At 39.6% G+C, this 20,877-nt stretch overlaps 1 protein-coding gene across 2 annotated transcripts in view; it reads right to left on the bottom strand.

The window, feature by feature from the left end:
• The window catches only part of LOC117409476 (serine/threonine-protein phosphatase 2A 55 kDa regulatory subunit B gamma isoform-like), a 107,080-nt gene that overhangs the window by 59,200 nt on the left and 27,003 nt on the right, over positions 1-20,877 (bottom strand). The window contains exon 1 of one of the 2 annotated variants that reach the window (XM_034015589.3): positions 14,091-14,718. The exons of the other annotated variant lie outside the window; for it this stretch is intronic. Coding sequence (XP_033871480.1) covers positions 14,091-14,160 — 70 coding nt within the window. The 5' untranslated portion in view covers positions 14,161-14,718. Of the gene's footprint in view, positions 1-14,090; positions 14,719-20,877 lie in introns of those variants that run through there. 2 annotated transcript variants of the gene reach the window in all.

Below are 20,877 nucleotides of genomic sequence, written 5' to 3'. Positions count from 1 at the left end.
AAGAGCAGGGAGGCAACATCACTGGGGTGCCTGCAATGGAGCGCTCGCAAGGTGTTATGACGATGCAAATAAGCTCTTCAACTATAACCTCTGCAAGTCTTGATAAAATAGGTTGTATCAAAGTTTAAACATTTTTGTCAACTGTAAAGATTTTTTCTTTGTGTATTACTTTTCTATGAAAAGAAAAAGACATTTTAAAACAATATTTTTTTCAGGATTCTGCCTTGATCCATCTTGGTTACATGTACTGTAATATGCAAGTTAAATCTGCAGTGGGATGCTGTAATAATACAGTGTAAAAGTTGGGTGGGCAAGAGAAACGAAAACATTTATAGAAAAAAAAACATAACCATCACAGACAAAGTTATATACAATTCAAAAGTATAGTACATACAGTAGGTATAACAAGGAAGGGGTTAGTGCCTTCAATGCTCTGTGGTGCTAACCCTTTTACCCAAATGCGTTGTGTGTTTTCTTGTACAGTGGTGACTTCAGAACCGTGCACAGGGGCACTTACATCACTGGGGTGTTCAGGCTCCATAGGGAATTCAATCACCCCTCAAATCAATACTGTGCTGTGTGGCGTACATGTCCAGCATTATAAACCACTAAAAGCTTTAGCTAAACTGCTGACCAGCAATCTTTGTAGGATATATATATATATATATATATATATATATATATATATATATATATATATATATATATATATAGTTACGGTAATGTATTACAAATATGCCAGGAGATGTGCTGTAATTTAAGTCAAAGGGCTTTCCATCCATCCATGTAATAGCCATTGCTTTCTGTAGGTAAGTGCGTGGTAAGAACCTTGTCTGGTATGTAGCCCAAATAAGCGTTTCAAAACTGGGCTGATATAGGGCTATGGTTAAATACTTGAGCTGCCTCAGTTTAAAAAGTGCTGTACTTTTACACAGAATCAACAGCAAGACGAGCAAACAAGTAATAGCAGTAGTCAAGCTATATTTATTTTTTTGTAAGTGCCTTCAGAAAATCAAATGTGTGTTATCACTGATTTACAGTAGAAAAAGAAATCCACAAAACAAGTTGTATCTGTATTCCCCTAAACCAATCATATCAAAGCTTTGCAGCATCCTGCCATCAAGAGAATGTCCATTATACTGTGCTTGCCAATATCAATAGACTTCTAAAAGAAGTCTATTGATAAACTAGAAACGTGCTCTCCCAGAAACTGATACCAGATAACCAGGCAGTATTTCTTCCAGGATTTCTCAGATTTAATTTTTAAATGACTTTTTATACATTTAATGGAGTACATCACGGGATCCAACTATGGGGGGGGCGGCACGGGGTCCCCAGCCTCTGCCGGACTTTAAAAAAGGGGGCTCAGCCCGCCCTGGGATTTTGATGATATTTGATGAACTGTACACTTTATTGGAGGGAAATCATGCTGCAGTAATTAAATACTGGCTTAGTTTCAAACAAAAACTGTGTTTAAAATGCTTATTTCACACCGATCGTTAGCCTACTAAATATGAAAGAAAAACTGAAAAAGCACGTGCCAGTTCCCAGAATGTCTTGCTATCTCTACTGAAGAAGTTTCAGTGTGTTCATAGCTATTTATTACCAACGTGGAGTTCGTTGTAAATCCGGTGTGTTGGTCTGACTAAATTGCTGCGGATTCCTGCTTCATTCAATCAGATTGATAACCACATCATGTGACAAAGCCCGTTGTTAGGGATACTTACTGTAGTGACTTTGAACAGCTACATTAACAAAGGAGATTCTCCTGAGGAACTCTACCAACATAGTTGCCAGTGTTATACACTGTGTTACAGCTGCACTGTGCAACACGTTCAAGTGTGAGAACACATGACAAGCATCAAAGTTTGTTAATGGGGGATGCGACAGCAATCACATTGCCAAGTTCTGGAAGGCTGACTGACACTGATCGACTGCAGCTACATCGGGATATGCATATTGACTTTGCAAAAGAACGTGATGTTCACCTGTCAACATTTGAGGCTGCAGTAAAACTCCTGAGCTGTGAGAAAGGTGAACATATGCAACCACTGGTCAAACTGATAAAGATTGCACTTACAATCCCAGTGTCCTCTTGTACATTGCAAAGGTCATTCTCAACCCTTCATATGATTAAAACCTACCTTCGATCAACCATGGGGCAAGCCAGACTGAACCATGTAACCTTGCTACATGGTCACAAACACCTTTCTTGGGAGACTGATCTCAATGCAGTGGCAAATGAATTCCAGGCGAGCCACTTTCAGCATTGAAAATTAATATCCTACATTATAAGACCATAAGAAAGTTTACAAAAAGGAGAGGAGGCCATTCGGCCCATCTTGCTCGTTTGGTTGTTAGTAGCTTATTGATCCCAGAATCTCATCAAGCAGCTTCTTGAAGGATACCAGGGTGTCAGCTTCAACAACATTACTGGGGAGTTGGTTCCAGACCATCACAATTCTCTGGGTAAATAAAGTGCCTCCTATTTTCTGTTCATGTTAGGCAAGCACTGTATAGGTTACATATTATGCAAATATGTGGGATTGTTCTATACTTTGTAGTAAAATATATGGTTTGATCTCAAGTTTAAAATCAATGTAGATAGACCTAAATGTTTTATTTTATTGCAAATGCAATGATAAGTAGATAACAGGGAAAACACAACCAAAAGGAGCCTTTGCAAAGTAATTTACTTTGTTATCAAATGGGTGGAAGTACAGTATGTAAACAATTAAGAAATTAACAGGTCAAAACGGGGTAGACTGTATTTGAGCTCTCGGTCTTTGAAGACAATTCAAATTGAGTGTGCACTGTAAAGTATAAGGACTGTGTAAGATTGTAACACTACATTGATTGGAAGGAGTGGAATTGCTTGTGTGCCGTTATATTTTGTGTACAAAAAAAGAATGCAGCGGAACCTCTGTCTCACAGATTTACTTTATTACAAACAAATTAAAAGTGATGTTTCTAAAAGACTGGCCTTGGAGGGGTCAACTGGAGTCATATCAGTCAACTGGGGTTGTATCACCAATTCGAGCATACATGGATGACATGACAACCATGACTACAACAGTAGCCTGCACTAATCGGTTATTGACCTGTATGTAAATTAACCAATAACACTGAATTGCCACGAATGCAATTCAAGCCCACTAAATCAAGGTGCATCTCTAAAATTAAAGGTAAAGTAAAAGATAAAATGTTCTACATTAATGGTGAGGCAATACCAAGAGTGTCTGAGAAGCCAGTGCAAAGTCTTGGGAGATGGTACGACGGGGATCTAAAGGACACAGTTTGTGTAGGAGAAGTTAGACAACAAGCAGTGGAAGGATTGAAGAGCACAGACAGCAGCACTTTACCAGGCAAACTAAAACTCTGGGGAGGCAAAATAAGCTGATCCCTGGAGCCAGCATTACATGTCAGCCAACAACACCAGGCAGAAGGATATCTACATCATCATACGGAAGGAAACGCAAATGGATGGAGAAACGGATGGATCACATTAGTTTACTGTAAAGCTATGTCTTGGTGCTTATCTTGGTGAGAGCCGAGTTCAAATCAGCATGAAGTTTTAACATCTACTGTCATGTAATGGAAAGCATTATACAGACGTGCTCAAATTTGTTGGTACCCCTCCACAAAAAACTTTTGATTTTTTATTCAACATAATATTGTAAATAAGAAAACAAATGAAAATGGCATGGACAAAAATGATGGGACCGCTAACCTAATATTTTGTTGAACAACCTTTAGAGGCAATCGCTGCAATCAAACGTTTTCTGTAGCTCTCAATGAGACTTCTGCACCTGTTAACAGGTAGTTTGGCCTACTCTTCCTGAGCAAACTGCTCCAGCTGTCTCAGGTTTGATGGGTGCCTTCTCCAGACTGCAAGTTTCAGCTCTTTCCATAGATGTTCGATAGGATTCAGAGCAGGACTCATAGAAGGCCACTTCAGAATTGTCCAATGTTTTGTTCTTATCCATTCTTGGGTGCTTTTAGCTGTGTGTTTTGGGTCATTATCCTGTTGGAGAACCCATGACCTGCGACTGAGACAGAGTTTTCTGACACTGGGCAGTACGTTTCGCTCCAGAATGCCTTGATAGTCTTGAGATTTCATTGTGCCCTGCACAGATTCAAGGCACCCTGTGCCAGGCACAGCAAAGCAGCCCCAAAACATAACTGAGCCTCCTCCATGTTTCACTGTAGGTATGGTGTTCTTTTCTTTGAAAGCTCAATTTTTTCGTCTGTGAACATACAGCTGATGTGACTTGCCAAAAAGCTCCAGTTTTGACTCATCTGTCCAAAGGGCATTCTCCCAGAAGGATTGTGGCTTGTCAATATGCATTTTAGCAAATTCCAGTCTGGCTTTTTTATGTTTTTTTTTCAAAAGTGGAGTCCTCCTGGGTCTTCTTCCATGGAGCCCACTTTCGCTCAAAAAGCGACGGATGGTGCGATCAGAAACTGAATTACCTTCACCTTGGAGTTCAGCTTGTATATCTTTGGCAGTTATCCTTGGTTCTTTTTCTACCATTCGCACTATCCTTCTGTTCAATCTGGGGTCGATTTTCCTCTTGCGGCCGCACCCAGGGAGGTTGGCTACAGTTCCATGGACCTTAAACTTCTTAATAATATTTGCAACTGTTGTCACAGGAACATCAAGCTGCTTGGAGATGGTCTTGTAGCCTTTACCTTTACCATGCTTGTCTATTATTTTCTTTCTGATCTTCTCAGACAACTCTCTCCTTTGCTTTCTCTGGTCCATGTTCAGTGTGGTGCACACAATGATAACAAACAGCACAGTGACTACTTTTCTCCATTTAAATAGGCTGAATGACTGATTACAAGATTGGAGACGTGTGATACTAATTAAAGAAACTACTTAGTTTGAAATACCACTATAATCCAATTATTTATTATCTTTTCTAAGGGGTACCAACAAATGTGTCCAGGCCATTTTAGAATATCTTCGTAGAATAAGCAATAATTCATCTCTTTTCACAGCTTCTTTGCTTTATTCTATGACATACCAAAGGCATGCAAGTATACATGATAAAATAGCTTTTAATTTCATCACTTTTCAGGAGGAATGAAGCATTATTTCAATGAGCTGTAAGGGTACCAACAAATTTGAGCACATCTGTAGGTCTAAATAAAAGGGTACAAGACCAGACATGGTTTAATTGAATACAATGGGTTAACTTTTAATAGAAGTACGTGTGGTTTATTTTATTATTTTTACTGTTTGTGTTACACTCTTAAATAAACCTTTTCTTTTTAGAAACTGTTTTATTAGAACTTTATCATTGTTAAATAATAAAAAAGTCGATCCGTGTGTTGACATCTCTGTACCTCCTAGCCTCAACTTAAAGCGACACCACATGGCGAGACAGATGATCAGATGTTCTTAAAATGTTCCAAAAATAATGATATAACATTCCATAGTTGAACTTTACATAAGGTCTCCACATGATCTGCATACAAACAGAATGTCCAAATCTCAGTATCTCCTTAAAATAATCAACTGCAGAATTAAAATAATAATAATAATAATAATAATAATAATGATATTAAAACAGCAGCAACACAATTTTAGTATTTTACAGTAAAACTACTTGGTACACTTTTTTTTTACATTTAGAATATAATAAAATAGCTGCGGCGGTATTTCTGTTTAATCTGACAGTAGTGGCTTCGGGAGAGTTTGAAGTGACGGACTAACTCGCGCAAAAATGCACAAATAATAAAAAATAAAAATACAAAAATTAGCAGTGTGGAGTAGTGGTTCGGGCTCTGGACTCTGGACTCTTGACCGGAGGGTCGTGGGTTCAATCCCCGGTGGGGGACACTGCTGCTGTACTCTTGAGCAAGGTACTTTACCTAAATTGCTCCAGTAAAAACCCAACTGTATAAATGGGTAATTGTATGTAAAAATAATGTGATATCTTGTAACAATTGTAAGTCTCCCTGGATAAGGGCGTCTGCCAAGAAATAGATAATAATAAAAATTCGATTTATTTTTTCTAGCTAGATTATTCTATTTGCATGTCTTTTTCAACTTGTTTGTCACTATCTTATTTTGTTTTGACTGTTTGAATGTACCTGAAGTTTATAGATAAGCTTCAAGTTCAAGTTTGTGGACATTGTTTTTCACTTTGATAGAAGCCGTGATTTGGACTACAGAGCCGGTGTAGTGTTAGAAAGTGGTACATCGTCAGAATGTGGTATGAGTACCAAAACTTGACCTGTGTAATGTCAGAAAGTGGTGAGCTGTCAGATTTTGGTACAGGTGCAATCAATTGCGATCTAATGGGTGTTTTCCTACTGTGAAAAAGAGGTACATTATTTTTTTGCAAACTTAAACTGGAAACAGACAATCAATTTCTCTACAAAGAAAAAACAATTCACGAGAAGTCCACCGTAAAGTTGCACAAGTGAAAAAAATGTACAAGACCCAATGTATTGCATATGATAAACATGTGCATACTATTTTAATAATGGTGGGAAAATATGATAAATTACATTAAAGATTATGTAAAAGACTGGAATATATGATAAATTAAATTTAAAAAGATGTAAAGGACCGAAAACAGCACAACGTACCAGATTTGAATGGACGCTTCCCTGCTTTCTTAGCTGAGGTTGTTTAGGCATGTTTAGTTAAAGTGACTTTCACTTCTGACTATAGCATCTACTTTGACTTATGTTTAATCTGACAGTAGTATCAATTCAGGTAAAATCTGCCAATCTGATTTAGACATTGCCGGAACTGAATATATACTGTGTTCTTAAATAGTACATTTAGTATTATTTGTTTTGCAAAACAGAAACATTATGTTTCACTTTCATTGCATTTGCACTTTTATTCTGGAATACAAAGATGCATTTAAGAGATTGTGCTTCAGTTCATTTGATTTCAGACAATGTATTTATCTTTTTCTTTTACACAAAAACATATTTATGTATTTCCCCTTTGTGTAGGTTCATAATGGAATTAAAAAATGAAGTTCACACAGACAGATTTCTAGGTTGATGCTGCATAGTGTATTGTTAATGCGTTTTTCACACATCTATAATAAATCTACACTACAACCTAACTCGCTTCCAATTTCTTATTCTTACTATGATTGGCTGCAAAGACAACAGTGCTAACCAGTGACTGGATAATGTTTTGTTGGGTGGGATTTTACTGCACAGTTTCCTAGCAACTGTAATATTACTTGTGTAATAGAAAACAAAAATGGACTCTAGTTAATATCTTCGAGTCATGAAGCCTGAATGTTTTAGTCCAAGTCCTACAAGTCTGATATATATATATATATATATATATATATATATATATATATATATATATATATATATATATATATATATATACAGACGTGCTCAAATTTGTTGGTACCCTTACAGCTCATTGAAATAATGCTTCATTCCTCCTGAAAAGTGATGAAATTAAAAGCTATTTTATCATGTATACTTGCATGCCTTTGGTATGTCATAGAATAAAGCAAAGAAGCTGTGAAAAGAGATGAATTATTGCTTATTCTACAAAGATATTCTAAAATGGCCTGGACACATTTGTTGGTACCTCTTGGAAAAGATAATAAATAATTGGATTATAGTGATATTTCAAACTAATTAGTTTCTTTAATTAGTATCACACATGTCTCCAATCTTGTAATCAGTCATTCAGCCTATTTAAATGGAGAAAAGTAGTCACTGTGCTGTTTGGTATCATTGTGTGCACCACACTGAACATGGACCAGAGAAAGCAAAGGAGAGAGTTGTCTGAGGAGATCAGAAAGAAAATAATAGACAAGCATGGTAAAGGTAAAGGCTACAAGACCATCTCCAAGCAGCTTGATGTTCCTGTGACAACAGTTGCAAATATTATTAAGAAGTTTAAGGTCCATGGAACTGTAGCCAACCTCCCTGGGCGCCGCTGCAAGAGGATTATCGACCCCAGATTGAACAGAAGGATAGTGCAAATGGTAGAAAAAGAACCAAGGATAACTGCCAAAGAGATACAAGCTGAACTCCAAGGTACATCAGTTTCTGATCGCACCATCTGTCGCTTTTTGAACGAAAGTGGGCTCCATGGAAGAAGACCCAGGAGGACTCCACTTTTGAAAGAAAAACATAAAAAAGCCAGACTGGAATTTGCTAAAATGCATATTGACAAGCCACAATCCTTCTGGGAGAATGTCCTTTGGACAGATGAGTCAAAACTGGAGCTTTTTGGCAAGTCACATCAGCTCTATGTTCACAGATGAAAAAATGAAGCTTTCAAAGAAAAGAACACCATACCTACAGTGAAACATGGAGGAGGCTCGGTTATGTTTTGGGGCTGCTTTGCTGCGCCTGGCACAGGGTGCCTTGAATCTGTGCAGGGCACAATGAAATCTCAAGACTATCAAGGCATTCTGGAAAGAAACGTACTGCCCAGTGTCAGAAAGCTCTGTCTCAGTCGCAGGTCATAGGTCCTCCAACAGGATAATGACCCAAAACACACAGCTAAAAGCACCCAAGAATGGATAAGAACAAAACATTGGACTATTCTGAAGTGGCCTTCTATGAGTCCTGATCTGAATCCTATCGAACATCTATGGAAAGAGCTGAAACTTGCAGTCTGGAGAAGGCACCCATCAAACCTGAAACAGCTGGAGCAGTTTGCTCAGGAAGAGTGGGCCAAACTACCTGTTAACAGGTGCAGAAGTCTCATTGAGAGCTACAGAAAACGTTTGATTGCAGTGATTGCCTCTAAAGGTTGTTCAACAAAATATTAGGTTAGCGGTCCCATCATTTTTGTCCATGCCATTTTCATTTGTTTTCTTATTTACAATATTATGTTGAATAAAAAATCAAAAGCAAAGTCAAATTTCTATTAAATATGGAATAAACAATGGTGGGTGCCAATTACTTTTGTCAGTTTCAAGTAATTATCTTTTCTAAGGGGTACCAACAAATGTGTCCAGGCCATTTTAGAATATCTTTGTAGAATAAGCAATAATTCATCTCTTTTCACAGCTTCTTTGCTTTATTCTATGACATACCAAAGGCATGCAAGTATACATGATAAAATAGCTTTTAATTTCATCACTTTTCAGGAGGAATGAAGCATTATTTCAATGAGCTGTAAGGGTACCAACAAATTTGAGCATGTCTGTATATATATATATATATATATATATATATATATATATATATATATAGACACACACACACACACACACACACAGTGCCTTGCAAAAGTATTCAGACCCCAGACCAATTCTCTCATATTACTGAATCACAAACGGTACATTGAAGTTTCGTTCTGTTTGATATTTTATTTTAAAACACTGAAACTCAAAATCAATTATTGTAAGGGGACATTGGTTTTATGTTGGGAAATATTTTTAAGAAAAATAAAAAACTGAAATATCTTGCTTGCATAAGTATTCAACCCCCACACATTAATATTTGGTAGAGCCACCTTTAGCTGCAATAACAGCTTTAAAGTCTTTTGGGGTAAGTATGTACCAGCTTTGCACACATTGTCAGTTTGATTTTGGCCCATTCTTCTTGGCAGATTTGCTCCAGGTTGTTCAGGTTGGTTGGACGAAGCTTGTGGACCGCAATTTTCAAATAGTGCCACAGATTCTCAGTGGGATTGAGATCAGGACTTTGACTGGGCCACTGTAGGACATTCACCTTTTTGTTCTTGAGCCACTCCAATGTTGCTTTGGCCTTGTGCTTGGGATCATTGTCCTGCTGAAAGGTGAATTTCCTCCCAAGCGTCAGTTTTTTAGTGGACTGAAGCAAGTTCTCTTGCAGTATTTCCCTGTATTTTGCTCCAATCCATTCTTCCTTCAATTTTAACAAGATGCCCAGTCCCTGCTGATGAGAAGCATCCCCACAGCATGATGCTGCCACCACCATACTTCACTGTAGGGATGGTGTGTCTTGAGGCATGGGCAGTGTTAGGTTTGCGCCACACATAGTGCTTTGAGTTTTGGCCAAAAAGCTCTATCTTGGTCTCATCTGACCACAAAACCTTTTCCCACATCGCAGCTGGGTCACTCTCATGCTTTCTGGCAAACTCCAGATGTGCTTTCAGATGGTACTTTGAGTAACGGCTTCTTTCTTGCCACCCTCCCATACAGGCCAGTGTTATGCAGAGCTCTTGATATGGTTGACTGGTGCACCATTACTCCACTCCCAGCCACTGAACTCTGTAGCTCCTTCAAAGTGATTGTTGGCCTCTCTGTGGCTTCTCTCACAGGTCTCCTCCTTGTTTGAGCGCGGAGTTTTGAGGGAAGGCCTTTTCTTGGCAGTGCCTGGGTGGTGTGATGCAGCTTCCACTTCCTGATTATTGATCCAACTGTGCTCACTGGGATATCCAAACACTTGGATATTATTGTGTACCCTTTCCCTAATCTATGCATTTGTAGTACTTTATCTCTAACTTCTGTAGAATGCTGTTTGGTCTTTATTTTCCTTCAGATTCACAGCCTGACCAATGATCCTTCAACAGTGGGGTTTTTAACCAGGAAATGTAACAGCAACTTTAATGGTTCACAGGTGGAGGCCAATGGTAAGGTAATTGTGTCCTTGTTAGGGCAATTTCTTTCATCGGTGTAAACTAGGAGCTTCCACAGCACAGGGGTTGAATACTTATATATTGTGACCATAGACGTGGGCTGGTCACGAATGCTAAATATGTGGGTCCTAGCATATTATGGTATACAGGACCGGGGCACTGGAAAGTGCCGGATTGAGCAGGGAAAGACTACATCTCCCAAGAGACAATGCGGGAGTTGTAGTTAATAGGGCCTACAAAAATGGCAGCCACCAAAGAAACTACAAGGGCCAGCGGTACAAGGGTTTAATTGAAATGTAAACCAGCACAGCTGCAGGTGTTTAAGAGGTGTTAGTTTTTTAAGTGGCTGGACTGGTTTACAATAAAAGGAAATGATCTCCTTTGTTCAGGGTCGAGCTGGGGGAGGCTTATGGTGGTTGCGGTTAGACTTTGTGGAGAAAGGAAAAATTAAGGTAAGTAGCTTAGCTACCCAGTGGATAAGATAGATAAAGGGGGGGGGGGGAGAGTGAAGTCAGATCTCCAAACGGAGATAGATATTGTTTAGTTTTGTTTTGTTTGGTACAAATAAATATACAGGCACCGTACTGTTTTATTTCATTTGGTCCTGTGATTCTATCTTACACCAAAGAAGACAGTGAAGACGGTCCTGCAAGTGACAGACTTACCCCGGTGTGTCACAATATATATATATATATATATATAATCTCACATTGACTGCCACTTTTCAGACATGATCTATCCCATTATGGTGTTTTCATACATGTTTCAGTTTTCATTACATAAACCCAAATGTATAAAGGACAGAACAAAAGGGGGCACTACTTTTTTTTAAATAGCTCAAAATGTATTCTTGTGCACGATCCCATCCCCAAATCTTCTGTTACCATGACACAGCAGCGCATAACTGTGGGACACATGGGACTAAAGTAGTGCGAATGTTTCAGTTTTATTCGTGTCAGCACACTGTACAAACAAGGACCCCAGGGAGGGTAGCTGGAACTACCATGGGAACAGCCCAACAGTAACAATGGACTATCTGAGTGAGAGGGAGGAAATTGGCATAAAATATTTCAGGGATATTTTAGGACTTGCCCAGATGGTAAAGCAGATCATACTGCTATTGTATTACTATTTGGTAAGTTTGTCTAGCAACATTTGAGCTGTTACTAATCTGTGTCAGAATTATTTTTAGATAAGTTTAGCCTGTGATAATACAGCAAAAGGACATTGAGACGTCCACTATGCTACCCAGTATACTGTTTCCTATGAGCTGGTGAATTACATTGTTGATTGGTTGGCCATTATCCTTCTTCTCAAAAATGAGAATCACTACAGCTAACAACAACCTGAATCTGTCTATACACACACACACACACACACACACACACTCTACAACACTGTAACCCTGTAACCTTTGGCTGAAGCAGAATGTTCATGTTATCAATGGATTGGGAAGTCATTACAGTAAAGGGCTTTTTATTGTATTTCGAACACATAGACACACACTCGTGACCTTTAATGACCCTCACTGGCTCTCAGTGCCCCTTAGTGTTGTAGGAGCTGTACAGTGTAGCAGTCTTCTTTTTTCAACACCATCTATGGAGACTGAACAAGCCTCCTTTTGAACAAGCTTCACAACGGTTAGGAAGCATGTCTATGATCAAGGCAAAGGCTCCTGTGTAATGCAGTTGAATTCAATGGTAAACTATTTTAGGACCTTGATGAAGACTGAATTGGCTCAATTAAACAACAACTGAATACACGGCTGCCTGGAGGGCCCCTGTTGCTGATCTAATGGCAACTACTTAAGCCCCTCAACTGCTTGCTATTAACTCTTTGCTACTGAGTTATACCTATATACACTGAAAATGACCTTACAGTTCTTTCAGGGTCAGACAGACCTATGTGCTTCATGCCCCCACCCCATCCACCTATATGCACTTATTAATAGTGGCTTACTATAAATTGCATATAAAATGTTAGATCTTAATGAAGTTACCGGTCTCGCTGTAAGCAGGAAAAGCTGGCAGACCTTTTTTATTTGTTTTATTTTTTTTTGCTGACTCACTGCATCATTAGTAATATGCTCGGACACATAAAGGCTGACAGGTATTACAGTGTAAAATTCTCTAGATAATGTTTTCATCTCCTGCCTTGATACATTTTTATATAATATTTCTGCTTATTAAAACTGTACCCGTATTAACTGCAATAGAAATCCAACTATACGGTTTCATGTTCAATAATATGTAAAACTGCAGAGGACAAAACATCTGGCCTTACATCTGCAGTTTTTACAGGAAGAGACGCTAGATTTCAACTTTATTACTTGAAATATATAATGTTCTGGCTTTTTAATTAACCCTTTGACAGCGTTTAACCCCTTTTCACAAATCTACCGAGAAATAAATAAATACAGAAAGAGTTGCCTCCAGGCCATCTAAAATCATAAATGTCATCACAGAGAACTGATAAGAAGGTACCTAAAGCTGTCTATTACAATACAGTATGCTTAAGCTCACTCTGGTTTCCAAAGGTTAAGCCTACTGCTTCATCGGATTTCATGCAGAGATGCACATGCACAGGGGGTAGTCTCATGTAATATTTAAGAGCAATTTCTTAATGTTCAGCTGTGTTACAAATGGAAGAGCCAGTATTGGAATCAGCTCTTCCATGTGAAAAAAAGCCCAGTATACTAATCTATTTTACTACCAAATAAACAATACAGATCCCAGGATCATATTTACAAACATATAAAGTACAGTAAATACAGATTATGTTTCGGTTACTGCACTGAATACCCTCTGGAGGATAGTGCATGGACACTAATGTATAGATAACAAGTGATGACAATTTGTTATGCCATTGCTTGCATGTACTGTATGGTTATAAAACCAAACATTATACAATAGCTCACACAGTTCTGTATGCATAATAGAGGAATACACACAAAGGCACAACATTTCTTTCAATTCTTCAAGTCCTAAATGAAAAAGTATTATTTCAGTCTCATTGTGGGTTAAAATTATGCTTAGCATATTCATCTACTTTGCTATTTGCAGGTATTGGGTCAGGTGGGGAAGCTGTCTATTTTCTTCAGACAACTCTTGCAACCTATTTAACTACTGTATTTATAATTGCTACAACAAAACCTAAAAGTACGACACAACCATATGTAAAACACAAACAAAATCACAGTAAAACCTGAAATGCACCCTTCCTTCCTTCCTTCTGTTTGTACACTTATAAAATCTAATGTTCGTCTGTAAAGTTATCAAAGTAACTAAGTAAGAGTGGACAGCACTTTCCAGAAGGAATATTCAATTAGGCAAATACACTCTTCATAGAGGTGTATGGAATAAGATCACACACCAGTGCCAGCTGTTACATGCCCAAAACCACTAACACCACTTAGAAAATAAACACATAAATAAATAATTAGACAGACAGACAGACAGACAGCGATGAAACAGTTAACCATGCCACAAAAACAACTTTGCAACACTACCTTCAGTCACATAGTTGTGGTCTCGGAGAAAGCTGTGGTTGATTTTCCGGGTGTCAATGTCCTCGCCCATTTACAGCAGGATTACTCAGCATGCCCATCCGCAGTGGACTGATCGAATCTGTAAGCTTCCTCACAGGAGCACCATCCATGCTGCCACTGCCTAGCAGAGGCGGAGAACAGGCAGGGGTTCGGAGCGCAGCATAATGAGAGCGATGCGGCACAGATTTGGAAATGAAGAGCAAATTAAAAAAAAAAAAAAAAAAAAGGTCTGGTGGGGGGGAAATGGGGATGGCAGGGAAGAGGGCAACACCACACCAAACGCTCAGCTTGAAAAGCAAAAGGGGTAGGGGAAGGGGAGGGGCGGGGGGGAGCTTAAAATAAATAAAACCCCAACAGGAGGTGGTCCCTTGTGTTTTTCTGTGGAGCTGCCGCAGCACTCCCCCTGCAGTTCGAAGAACAAGTCAGTCCTTTAGGTCAGGTACTCCTCACACAAGCTCCTATGCAGTGTCGGCGCGGAGCTTCTCTGCTGCAGAATCTCAATAGATTCCTGCTGGATGCAGATGATAATGATCGTGCCTGCTTGCTTGCTGCAGTACGAGGCTGTGTGTGTGAGTGTGTGTGCCAGAGAGAGAGAGAGAGAGTGTGTGCAAGTCCAGCTACTGCTGTCATATGTCTGTGCTGCATTAGAGTTAGCTCCTCCCAGCTAAAATCAGCCACTAGCCATGATCTGCATTTCGAGAGACTGCAGGTGATTGAAGCTAGTCTCTGGGATATATAAGCAGCTGAGTTGGAATCTACACAGCTCTGGTTTGAGAGATACACAAGTACCTATTTCCCCATGAACAGCAGAGCAGCTTATGACAGCATCATTATCTGGCCTGAATAGAAAACATTTCAAATCTTGAAGCCATTATTTATTTATTTATTTTTAATTAAATTGGCTTTGCTCCATCAAATCGGCATATGGTGGAACAAACCAAGGAGTGAATGGTTTATAATCTGAAGATATGGGATTATCTTTGCCTTTTAGCACAGGCACTCTAAAACAAAAATGCCCCCATGTAAGGTAATTGGACATAAAAGCAACGAAGCCCCCATGTGTCACAAAAAAGGTGTTGGATAATGGAGACAGACAGACATGGAACATATGATTTCCTGGCCTACAGTACTTACTCCCTCACACTACTGGATTTTAAAGCTAAAATCATGTTAAATTTTAAACTAAGATATACAGTGTCATTCTGAAATATGAAACTATCAAATAAAATACAGGTTTTCCTCTGCAGTCATTGCATACTGACACAATTGATTTTTCTCAGTTTCTTTGCAGGCTCAGGTAATCTGAGGCAAGGATTACTGATGAGGAGGTTGATTTGTTTTTCTGTTGCTGACAGAAGGCTGTCCTGTGAGCTGACAGACAGGGCTGGAGGTAGGGACATCTTTCTGACCGTGAAGTGAGCTGGGAGACTACCTGAAAAGGAGGAGCAGTTCTCCATGGGCTGACAGCTCTGGGGATCCGGGCGATACTTCCACCCCCGGTCAGCCAGTTACGTTCCATGCGGTTCCCTGGAGATGGTTCTAATTAAGCAACTATACGTACTGATATTTAATATCGCAGCATTTTCGGGGTAAAAAAGGATGGAGGCTGAAGCAGGTGTCATTTTCAAAAGACTCAAGTTGAATTTTACAATTAAGAAATAAAACTAAAAAATGAAAAGGGACTGGAAACGAAGTAAAAGTTTTCACACCTAAAACAATTACCATGGTGTAAAGTAAATTACACCAGTGCATATGGAAGAAGGCTTTCTATATTTATTTCTAATATGTCGCTGCCACAGCTGTAAATACAACACTGGAACTCTTAGTATCATGAAAAAAAGTAATATTTTACTTCATGCACATGTAAAAGTAAGTGTGATTTACAGACTGCAGGACAAACTCTTGCAAGCGCCAGTTATACATGCAGATATACCATCTAAAACTTTTTCTAGGCAATTCAAAATCCACAATTCTATTCCAGTCTATATTTGTTCAGAAGAAAAATGACATTAGAACCCTTCTAGGGCCAAGTGTAAAGTGTTCTTCCCTGAAAACGCCTTATTACACAAGTCATCTACCATGTGTCCAGAAACCCTAGCAAATATATAATTGCTTTGCACATACTCACCAGCTTCACTACAACTGGACATTTCACTGCACATGAGCAATGGCATCTGAGGACTAAAGTAGCTCCCATGGGAAAGACAACAACATGATCACTGCCTCAGAATTCCCTCATTTCACCCTTGGTCCCACATTAACAGTCGAGTTGGCAGAGGGCTTGGCCACTAGTCAGTGCACCAGATGGGACAAACCAGGAGTTCTACAGTGCAGACCAAGCAGTAAGTATGCAAATTAATTTGTATGCTGCCATACTGTGTGTACAAATGTGCATCATATTTGAAAGAATGCAAATTTTTGAAATATCTTGTGATTGTGTAACCAAATCCCCACCACCCCCTAAAAAAAAAAACTGCAACATTTCACGTATCAGTCAGTCCCCCTGCATCACAGCCACAGTTGCAGATGAGCGCATGAAATATGGATTACCTGGGATACAAAAATAGCTAAACTGTAAATCTGAGCCATGCACTGTAATGGTTGTGATAAAAGCATTGGTGTATTGGGGGGTGGGGGGGTGGAGAGATGTCAAGAGCAATTCCAATTTTAACAGTATTGTTGTGAGAATTCTCATGATACTTTTTTGGTTCTATACTGTGCATGTGGATGTTCTAAAGCGTATTTATTTTCCATATTTTATTTTAATGGCCAGGCAGGAAGCCTGTTATAGCAGTGATGTCAGAATAACAGCTTTGCCAAGCTTTAAATTCAGAGCTCCCATCAATGTTTTTTGGGGGGAGGTCTGGATTAGCACTGCCCTGAGGATAGTATTTGGCCCTCGGGCCTTGTGTTTGACATGCCTCTTAATAGTTGAATTAATACAGGGCAGTTTGTCTGTAACTAGTCTTTACCTGGGGAATAGATTCCCTGGCTAGCTGGCCATACATCAGTAAGCTTGGAGGCAATTTTCATGTTATGCAAGTCCCTAGCATGGGTGCCTTTGCTAAATAAAGCCCTTGATTTTGCACTAGTTAGATGGTTGTTGTCTAGTTAGTATGTACACTGTACTGTATTTTTTTAGAGCACAATTAAAGATAACTCTTAACTTCTGTAGGCAAGAAAGGAGTTCATTCCTAGTTTCCACAGAATATTTGTTTTTATGTAATGATGAATGCCATTTGTATACTGATAAGTACTACAGTTAAAATAAATAAAATAAACAAACAAAAGTGATCCAGTAGATTTATCCTTGGTGTCTGAGATTAACCTTAATGTTAATCAAATGGCTTAATGTGGCTTGGCTTCATTTTTAAACAAGCCTCACACTCAAATGTCACACATGCAGTAAACGTGGATATCAGAAAGAAAAACAATGCCACCAATACAGGACTTAAAAGTGCTGAATACTGTATAAGAACATATGGAAATGTATGAACGAGCGGAGGCCATTCAGCCCATCTAAGCTTGTCTGGTTCCTGGTAGCTGATTAAGACCCAACTTGACAAAGTTCTGAGCTCAAAGGATCCAAAGGATACTCTGCTTCAACAACATGACTGGTCTATAGTGTGCCTATAGTATTGGTTAGGGTTAATTATGTCAACTCCTTTTAAGATTTGAAAGACTTCAAATCATGCCCCTGCTAATTCTTCTTTGTTCTAGGCTAAATATACTCGGTTCTTTCAGCCTGTCTTCATAGACCATTCCTTTAAGCCCTAGGATTAGTCTGGTTGCTCTTCTTTGGACTCTCCAGGGCCACAATGTCCCATCTAGTGTGTTGGATCCCTTTCGTTCAGATGCAGCCGGTCCCATTTGTACCGGTGTAGTTTTTCATGGAAGGTTTCCCAGTGTTGGATGTATCAGAATCCCTCTTGCTTGGAGCCATTCATTCAGTTTTCTGATCTTCCTCTGTCTATTTAGTGCTGCACTTGGTACTTGCCACCCAGCTTCATAGGTTTAGCTTGCATTGGTTCCAACATGGATGATGACTACCAGGTTCTCCCTGGCACAGGCCAGTAGCTTGTCAACCTGTGATGTGATGTCTCTGACCCAGGCACCTGGGATGCAGCAGACCGTGTAAGCCTGTGGATCACTGTTGCACACCAGGCTGTAGATATTTCTGACAATTGAGTCTCCTACTGCTACCACTCCTCTCTTCTGGTTCTCTTGAGTGATAGTTCGTTAGGTTATTATCATATCTCTGGTTCCCTGAAACAGAAACATAACCATTACCGAATGGGTATTTACCCGAATCCTGAAAACTGTATACCAAAGCTGCTCCTTTGAGCCTGTGATGCAGTCGTGGCCCTTCCCCTGATGGAACAAAATGAGTGAGCTCACAGATCTCAGCATCATTTTTCCTTCAAGCCTGCTCCAACCAAGGACGCAGAGACCTTCAAGGTTAATGGTTACATTTGAGGGAACCAGGGTTATGATAATAACCTAATGTTCCCTTTCAAGTACAAAATGTAACCATTACTGAATCTGTGAGTGTACCAAAGCCGTCGCAAGAGCAAGATTGCGGAATGACCGGAATGCTCTTGATTAGGGGGCAAGTTGGCCAGCTCATAGGCAGTCTTGACCATGTCTACCCACTTGGACAGCCACTGCTTAGACAGGACTTGACCATGGGACTATGTCCCATAGCTGACAAAAACTGTTCAGACTGCCTCCAACTGTCCTGTTAACATAATATGCCAGGGCCCAAACTGGGCAAAGCGTGTGGAGCTGTCGCACCCTGTCAGACTGGAAAGGAGGTGGAGCAAAATGTCTTCATCTACACAATGTGGGGAAGCTTTAAAAAAAAGGCCAACAAAATACTCGGATATATAATGAAAAGTGTTGAATTTAAATCAAGGGAAGTAATGTTAAAACTTTACAATGCATTAGTAAGACCTCATCTAGAATATTGTGTTCAGTTCTGGTCACCTCGCTACAAAAGGATATTGCTGCTCTAGAAAGAGTGCAAAGATCGACCAGAATTATTCCTGGTTTAAAATAATGCATGTCCTCTGCAGACAGGCTAAAAGAATTGAATCTATTCAGTCTTGAACAAAGAAGACTATGCGGCGATCTGATTCAAGCATTCCAAATTCTAAAAGGTATTGACAATGTCGACCCAAGGGACTTTTTCGACCTGAAAAAAGAAACAAGGACCAGGGGTCACAAATGGAGATTAGATAAAGGGGCATTCAGAACATACGAGGCACTTTAGACAGAGAATTGTGGGAGTTACTTGATGAGATTCTGGGATCAATAAGCTACTAACAACCAAACGCGCAAGATGGGCCGCATGGCCTCCTCTCGTTTGTAACCTAGCACATCTCCACTCTGGCACGCACTTGCCGGTTCTTCCTGAGCAACATCCGAAGAATCCGACCCTTCCTCACCAACTACGCTACCCAGCTCCTGGTCCAGGCCTTGGTACTCTCCCACCTAGACTACTGCAACTACCTCCTGGCTGGCCTCCCTGCGTCCGCCACCAGTCCGCTCCAGCTCATCCAGAACTCTGCTGCCTGCCTGGTGTTCTCTCTGCCTCGCTTCTCCCACGCAACTCCACTACACCGCTCACTCCACTGGCTCCCGATCACCGCTCGCATCCAGTTCAAGACTCTTGTACTAGCCTACAGATGCCTTGACCAGACTGCACCCAGCTACCTCCAGACCCTCATCTCTCCCTACACCCCCACTCGACCTCTCCGCTCCGCCTGCACTAGAAGACTGGCTCTACCTCCGCTACGCTCCCCTGCCTCCAGAGCCCGCTCCTTCTCCACCCTTGCTCCGCAGTGGTGGAATGACCTTCCTACAGATGTCAGGACTTCCCAGTCCCTGACCACATTCCGGTGCCTCCTTAAGACTTACCTCTTCAAACAGCACCTGTAGAACTCCTCTGTTTGTATCCTGGGACACTATCACCCTTCATTTAAATGTGCTTTATTTTGCTCTTATCTGCCCCCTATTTTACTGCATTTAATCCGTACTTCAGAATACTGAAATCTGCCAACCTGTAGTATTTTGTATTTAATCATATCCTGATGTAACTATCACTATTATCTGCTGTATTATTGAATTGTGGTTTGTCACACTTGTACTTTGCTTGAACAAAAGTTATTGTATTTCTTGCTCTTATTGTATTACTTGTACTGTAACACTTAATGTATTTGCTTACGCTTGTAAGTCACCCTGGATAAGGGCTTCTGCTAAGAAATAAATAATAATAATAAAATAATAATTTATTTCAAACAGGAAACAGCGTAAGCATATACCAACATAAACATAAAAAACAATTACAGTAGGCTACTGATTTACAAACGAGGACTGTACCACATATTCATATTCCACTTCTAAAAAGCACACCACAATTACCAGGCATTTAATCAATTTAAAATTAAAAAGGGGTGGGGGAGAATAATGATTAAGTTGCCCCCTGGTGCATTCACAGAATAATGTACTTTGCATATGATGTTTTTTCCATGTGATTTTATATATGTATGTGTATATATATATATATATATATATATATATATATATATATATATATACACACACACACACACAATTGCAAATGTGCGTGTGTAATAGTAAAACAATGTTTTGTTTGTTTGCTTACTAAAAATAACCAAATTTTGCAGTTTCCGTTGTGCTTTTTTTCATAAGCATACATTTTAGCGGATATATTTTTTTTTTGTTG

The sequence above is a fragment of the Acipenser ruthenus genome, chromosome 2 (assembly GCF_902713425.1).
Source record: "Acipenser ruthenus chromosome 2, fAciRut3.2 maternal haplotype, whole genome shotgun sequence".
In the NCBI taxonomy this organism is placed as follows: Eukaryota; Metazoa; Chordata; class Actinopteri; order Acipenseriformes; family Acipenseridae; genus Acipenser; species Acipenser ruthenus.
Note: the sequence above shows the minus strand (reverse complement) of the source record. Positions and strands in the feature narration are given on the sequence as shown.